Source organism: Myotis brandtii, unplaced genomic scaffold (genome assembly GCF_000412655.1).
Source record: "Myotis brandtii unplaced genomic scaffold, ASM41265v1 scaffold825, whole genome shotgun sequence".
NCBI classification, from domain to species: Eukaryota; Metazoa; Chordata; class Mammalia; order Chiroptera; family Vespertilionidae; genus Myotis; species Myotis brandtii.
In genome coordinates, this window is record NW_005371349.1 from 1,455,978 (window position 1) to 1,463,255 (window position 7,278).

A 7,278-nucleotide genomic window follows, 5' to 3' on the forward strand; every position below is an offset into this window, starting at 1 on the left:
CGGGAGCTGCTGCCGCTCTGAGCCCATTAACTCGGCTCCCTTTGATTCTCACCTTGTCCTCTGGCTTTGCAGGCCCCACAGTTAAGCTCCTGTTTATCCCTTTACAAGAACTGGGTCTTTATTGCCCCACATAATGGAATTACCTACGTCCATGAAGGAGGATTTGTCCACCTGGGCTCCTCCCGGTTCCAGAAAACCCCCTCCCCTCCTCCTCTGGGCTGGAGACCTGCCCACTGGGGGAGGTTCTCTCTGGGCTCCTGAAGGGGTGGGGGGTCGGGGGGAGGAGAGAGGCAGGGGCGGCAGCGCTTGGAGACCCTGGGCTGTGGCTGCATCACCCCCTCTCTGTCTTCACTCGGTCTCCCCTGTGTCCAAACTTCCCCTTCTGATAGGGACACCCGTCTCTGGGTCAGGGGTCAGGGTCCAGCCAGAGCCAGGACGACCTCGTCTTAACTTAGTGACGTCTGCAAAGGCAGATGTGACATTGCCTTTATCTTTTCTCCCCTGTACTTTTATTGATTTCAGAGAAAAGGGAGAGGGAGGGAGAGAGGGAGAGAAACATCAATGATGAGAGAGAATCGTTGGTTGGCTGCCTCCTGCACGCCCCCCTCTGGGGATGGAACTCTGCAAAGGCCGTATTGCCTTTATCTTTTCTCCCCTATACTTTTATTGATTTCAGAGAAAAAGGAGAGAGAGGGAGAGAGGGAGAGAAACATCAATGATGAGAGGGAATCATTGATTGGCTGCCTCCTGCACGCCCCACACTGAGGATCGAGCCCACAACCCGGGCATGTGCCCTGACTGGGAATCGAACCATGACCTCCTGGTTCATAGATCGACGCTCAACCACTGAGCCACACCAGCCTATTTCCAAATCAGATCCCACCCCTAGGGATTGGGGGTTCGGACTTCAACGTGACTTTCTGGAAGACACAGTTCAACCCACAACCGTCTCCTGTGAGTTACAAACAAGAGCGAGAAGAGAGTTAAAAGACAAATGCTTCTCTTGCCCAGGGCACATGCCCGGGTTGTGGGCTCGATCCTCAGTGTGGGGCGTGCAGGAGGCAGCCAATCAATGATTCCCTCTCATCATTGATGTTTCTCTCTCTTTCTCCCTCTCCCTTCCTCTCTCTGAAATCAATAAAAACATATTTTTTCAAAAATAAGAGCCCTAGCCGGTTTGACTCAGTGGATAGAGCCTCAGCTGCGGCCTGAGGGGTCCTGGGTTCGATTCTGGTCAGGGCACATGCCTGGGTGGCAGGCTCGATCCCCAGTGGGGGGCATGCAGGAGGCAGCCAATCAATGATTCCCTCTCATCATTGATGTTTCTCTCTCTCTCCCTTTTCCTTCCTCTCTGAAATCAATAAAAATATAAAAACAAAGCAAAAAAAAAATAAAAGAAATAAAGTGGTTTTTAATCCGTCAAAACGAAACAAAAAAAATAAAAGAAATAAAGTGGTTTTTAATCCGTCACAAAAAGTGAGTTCAGGTTCCCTCTCCCACTCCCTCAGGATCTGCTCTCTGACCTGTGCCCCTCTCTCGTTGGAGAGAAATAACAGCTGGGGGTGCCCTTGACTGCCAAGCCCTCGGTCAGTGATTCGCACCTTTTTCCGGGATGTACTGGAAAGAATGAGGGCCTCAGAGTCAGAGGCCCTGGATTCAAATCCTGGCTCCACGGGACAGCTGTGTGACCTTGGGCAAGTTACCTAACCTCTCTGAACTCAGGGGCCGGCTCCTATAAAACCTGAACAACCTCAATGACCTCGCAGGGCGGTGGTAAGGCTCAGCCCTCGGGCGGAACGTAAGATGCTCCGCATGCAGCAGGCGCTCAATAGATGCTGCCTCTCCCGCCTACAGCCGCCACCCCAGCCCCGAGAGGCAGCGGCATAGATCTAGCCGCAGAGCCGAGCACTTTACTTTTTGGGGGGATTCAGCAGTTTTCCTTCGACAAGCGCCTCTGCATAAAGCACACCAGTGGCTCGGCTTTAAATAGTGCAGATGGCAGCTGTCTGATTTAACAAGTTCAGCCCGTTCGACACAGAACTGTCGGCGTGACTATTATTACACTGGACTGAGCACATGGGCAGCTTTCTATTTTCAAATACAGTGTGATTAGGCTCCATCTCAGAGAAGCTTTAAAAAAAAAAAAAAGAATAAAAGTCGATGCCGTGAGACCTGGGCGGGCCCTTCCCCTGCCGGAGGAGCCCTGTCCTTCCTCCGGGAACCGCAGGCCTGGGTGGGCCCTCGCTCCCATAAAGGTGCCCCCGGGGCCCAAATCAGACTGAGAGACGGCGGCCCACACACAGCCCGGGCTGGGGTGTGAGGGGGAACGCTGGCGATCTGCTGGCCCTTGCTGAGGGGGCCACCCCGCCCTGCCCCACGGGGAGAGGGCTAGCAGGTGCCCCACCCTCGCTGGGCCCAAACCCTGCCCATTGCCCTCCGTGGGGCACAGGAGAGAGCTCGCCCAAACCCCAGGAGCTCTGAGCTGGATGGGGCCTCAGGAACCTGCAGGCCCCGCTGCCCCTTCTTTGAGGAGGGAACTGGCCCCAGAAGGCGGAAGCCAGCCCCGCTGGGCCCTGCTTGCTCCGTCCACTGCAGCTGCACAACAGTTCTGTGTTCTCGGCGCGCGAGGCCTGGCCTGCACACCTACCAAGCACCAGAAATCCCCCCACGAGGATCCCTTCTTACTTGGAAAGTAAAGAAAGCCAAGCCAGGCTCTGGCCAGCCCGCGAGGCAATCAGCGAGCCAGCTGGCCTTCCCCTGGCCCCGGAGGAGCTGGCGCCCAGGACGCCCGGGGAAGGAGGGCTCATCTCCAGCTCCTCCCATGATGTGTGAGGCTTACATTCAATTAACGGGGGATCGATTTTTGCACAGCTGGCCACCGTGCTTGCTGGGAGTTATTTTATTATGAAACTGAGCGCTTTCCTTTAAAAACACGGAGACTCCCGCACCAGGTGCCCGCAGACACAGGGAACGCCCCCCCTGCGTTTTCACTGCTCCCTTCTCGGCCCATCTTCACCCGCATCCAGAGCCCCTGGTGCTGTGGGGGCTCCGAACAGATGACCACGGGCCTGCCAGCCCCTCCCCCAGCAAGAACCCAGATGACTCCTCTGTCCGCACCAGGAAATATACATACACACATGCCTACATGTGCCAGATAGATAGATAAATAGATGATAGACAGGTAATAGATAGTTGATAGATAATAGATGATAAATAATAGATGACTGATAAATGATAGATAGATAGATAGATGATAGATAATAAATGATAGATGATAAATGATAGATAAGTGATGGATTATAGACGATAAATAACAGACAGATAGATGATAGATGATAGATATTAGATAGATGATAGATATCTTCCCACTTTTGATGGGAACAGAGCTGGAGTTGGGCTGGGGGTGTTTAGAAGCATTTTTGAATTTTTAAATAAAGCTTCTTTTCAGAACAAAATTTTTTTGGGGAAAACGCCTGATCTCATTCCCCTCAGACAGGAATTCTGACATGTTCACTTTCTGCCGTCTTTTCTGCGTGTTTTATTTTTATTCAGTTTTACACACTATGTGACCCAACCCTGTAATTACTAGGTACGTAACTGCTTTCTTCACATTGTCCCTTACCGTTAAAATCCCCGCATCTCTGCCCTGGCCGGTGGCTCAGCGGGTTGGAGCATCGTCCCCGTACACCAAAAGGTTGAGGGTTCAGTTCCCAGTCAGGGCACATACGTAGGTTGCAGGTTTGATCCCCGGACGGGCACTTACAGAGGCAACCGATCGATGTTTCTCTCTCACATCAATGTTTCTCTCTCTCTCCCTTCCCCTCTCTCTACCGTAATATCAGCAAAAACATGTCCTCTGGTGAGGAATAAAAAAGGAAAAAACCCCTGCATTTCCCCATCAACACGCTTGTCTGCGGATGGCTGCCCACGCCACTGAGCGGAGGTGCCGTCCGTCCGTGTCTAACCGCCTCCTCACCGCGGGCACTGAGATCGCGGCTCAAACTTCCTAACTCTATTGAAAAGGCCACAGTGAGCACCAGGGAAAGAACTGGCCCTGAAGCCAAGAGTCTTCCTAAGACGGAGTCCGGGATGAACTGCCAGGTCAGGGTGTGCCCGTGTGCCCGATTCTGCGCCCACAGCAGCGGGCGCCCGGGTTGAGGCGCCCAGGATCCCAGAGGCAGCCCAGCAACAACGGGGGGAGGAGGGAGCAAGCCCGGGACACGCCCGCTGTCTCTCTCCGGAGCCAGAGCAACTGTTCCTGAAACCATGGCTGTGCCGGTGGGCTCCACGGGCTCTGTTGGTCATGATGGATGGTCGCTCTTTCCCGGACTGGAGCTGGGAGGTGGTGAGTGCTGTGCTCCCCGCCCCCGAGGAGAGGGAGGGCAGGGAGGGAGGGGCAGGCCAGCCAGGAAGAAACCCAGAGACACACTGAATGTGCCTCTACACAAACTTCTAAGATTCTGGCGGGCCTGTTAGCCTGGCTCAGTGATTGAGCGTCGACCTATGAACCAGGAGGAGGCCTGTCAGCGTGGCTCAGTGGTTGAGCGTCAACCTATGAACCAGGAGGTCACGGTTCGATTCCTGGTCAGGCACAGGCCCACGTTGCAGGCTCGATCCCTGTAGGGGGGCGAGCAGGAGGCAGCCGACGGATCGTTGCCAGCTACATCCCTGTAGGGGGGCGAGCAGGAGGCAGCCGACGGATGGTTCTCTCTCATCACTGATGTTTCTGTCCCCCTCCCCCCCCCCGCCTCTCTCTTCGGAAATGCCTGGGACTTTGGCGTTTGCATCACACACGTTGGCCGAGACAGAGCTTTGCTGCAAATTGTCTCCAAGTGTGGATTTCAAACACAGTGTTTAGCAGGAACACACTGTCAGCAGATCACACTGGCTCAGGGGTAGCCTTTCCCAAGGGTGTCGCAGGGCAGGTGACTCTCCAGCAGTGAGAACGCACAGCGAACCCACCCCAAGGGACCCCAGGGTCCGAAAGGTCGGGCGCAGCTCATCTCCCGGGGGTGGCGGGGCCCAGCGCCTCCCCAACAGCCCCGCCCGGGAGAGGGAGGGCAGGACTCCCAGTCGTGATGTTTCTCTTTCTTTCTCTCTCTCTCTCTCTCTGTCTCTCTCTCTCTCTCTCTCTCTCTCTCTCCCCCTTCCCCTCTGAAATCAATAAAACAACACTTAAAAAAAGATAAAACGGACCGATCTCCAAACTGCCACGCGGAGGGAAAAGCGCAGGTGGGACGCCGCCTGTGGGACCTGCCCCCGCGCCCTGTGACGGAGAAGGCGTGGGTGTTGGAAACGCAGGTGTGACGCACTGAGAAGGCTCGGAAGCCTTGCTCCAAGGCCAGGAAAGGGCCCTGCAGCTTCCACCTCAGATGTTTTATTAAAAAGGAGGAAAGACGGGCCACCAATGTGACAGTGTTAACGCTGTCGAACCCGGGGACGCAGAAGGCGCTCGGGGTTGCATGACCGCGGGGCTCCCTGTATTCTTACCGTTTCCCCCTGCTGAGCTCTAGGAGTGGGTTTTGAGCCTGCACACCTGGGCCCACCCTCCCCCACTCCGTGCCCCCCCCCCTGTCCAGGGAGTGCCCGTGCCCGTGCCCGGGAGCGCGGTGCAGCTCGCTGCTGTTCTCCAGCCTGGCCAGCGTGTCCATGCGCTTCACCACCAGCTCCAGCAGGTCGCTCATCTTGCGGAGGGCACCGCGGGACTCCAGCCCGCCCGTCACTGCGGGCAGAGGGTGGTCAGTCAGTGGAGGCCGCCTGGTCTCCGGGCCGGGGTGGCTCAGACCCCAGCCCCCCTCCTGTCTCCCCAGGAAGAGGAGGGGTCAGGGAAGGGAGCCTGCCGCGCCCGTCACCTGCAGGGCTGGAGCCCTCCCTGCTGTGTGGCACTGGGAAAATCTCTAACCTCTCTGGGCCTCAGTTTGGCCTCAGCAGAATCGAGCTGTAGACGTAACCTCAGGCCCAGTAGTGGGACAGGAACCTCCAAGGCCCCCGACGGCCAGCTCCGGACAGAACTTCTGGATCCGGCCTCCATGCGCCCCACACCTGAACCTCCTGGCCAGACCTGGAGCCCATGTTCCCGGCCCTGGTCCTGACCTGCCATCGAATCTCCAGGACGTGGGGCCCAGGACCTGCGTGTCCCTGTCCCTTGCTGCCCGCGTGCCTCAGATGCACAGGAGAGGTTGCAAGCCCGGGTTCGAGGGCTTCAGGGTCCTGTTCTCCTGCCGGCCTCGGCCGACCAAATCCCTCCCCGACCCCTGCTCCCTGAACCCCTGTAGAAACCATTGAGAATGAGTCCTGACTCTCAGGCTGGTCTCCAGGTTCCCAAAGACCAAGTCCAAGGCCGAGGGGCAGGGGAGGCCGTGCGAAGAATAAAGTGAATGAAAACGAGGTGCTTCAGCCAAGATCGCAGCGACCAGCCGGAGATTCTCCGCACTTCCTTTCTAATCACCCCCGTCGCCAGCGCCACACGGCCCGGCCTGTGGGAGCGCAGTCCTCGCCTCCTTTCCAATGAAATCTCGCGAAGGTTTGAAACCGCCCCTCCACGCGGCCCACAGGCGCCCATTCCGGGCACGGCTCCCAGCTCGGCTCCCTGCGGCCCCACGGACCCAGCTCTGAATCTCTCGGACCCAGCTCTGAATCTCACGAGACAAATGAGCTGTCAGTGGACTCCCCGAAGCTTCTGGGGTTTCCGGGGAAGGGTGGGGGTACCTCAGGCTGGGGTCCTCAGAAGGAGACCCCAAAACAAAGGTCATTTATTTGGGGGTGAAGGAAACCCGGTTGGGGAGTGGGGAGGTGACACAGGGCAGGGGAGACGGCCCAGAGAGGGTGTGTCACCACGCCGGGTGAACTAGCAGGTGTAGACCCCGGCTCAGAGCTCCCCCTGGCAGGCGAGGGAGCTGGGCCACGTGCACCCCATCTCCACCGGTCACCGCTCCAGGGCTGCTCCAGGACAGCCATGTTCTGGGCCTTTCCAGCAGGAAAGGCCCCAAGAGCCGCAGGGCCGCCCACGGGAGGTGGAGGGGCGTGAGCACTAACAGTATCTGCTTCTCAGGAAGAGCGTGGCCCAGCAGGCCTGGAGAAGCCGGGAGGCCTTGGGGTCGGAACGGCCCCTCCGAGGAGGGATTAAGCCAGTTCTTAAACATGCCAACAGCGGGAAGACTGGGGACTGTGGGTGAGCGAGGAGACAGGCCCCCTCTCCTGCCGCTGGGTCCGCCAGGCCACCTCCATCGACGGGACCAAGACCCAAGACCCCTCCCCAGCTGCTGGGGCCCAGGGGCC

At 57.5% G+C, this 7,278-nt stretch overlaps 1 protein-coding gene across 1 annotated transcript in view; it reads right to left on the minus strand.

Moving 5' to 3' along the window:
• The window catches only part of MGAT5B (mannosyl (alpha-1,6-)-glycoprotein beta-1,6-N-acetyl-glucosaminyltransferase, isozyme B), a 55,683-nt gene that overhangs the window by 45,240 nt on the left and 3,165 nt on the right, over positions 1-7,278 (minus strand). Inside the window, exon 2 of the mRNA XM_014531734.1 lies at positions 5,572-5,722. Within this exon, the coding sequence (XP_014387220.1) occupies positions 5,572-5,722 (151 nt within the window). The remainder of the gene's footprint in view (positions 1-5,571; positions 5,723-7,278) is intronic.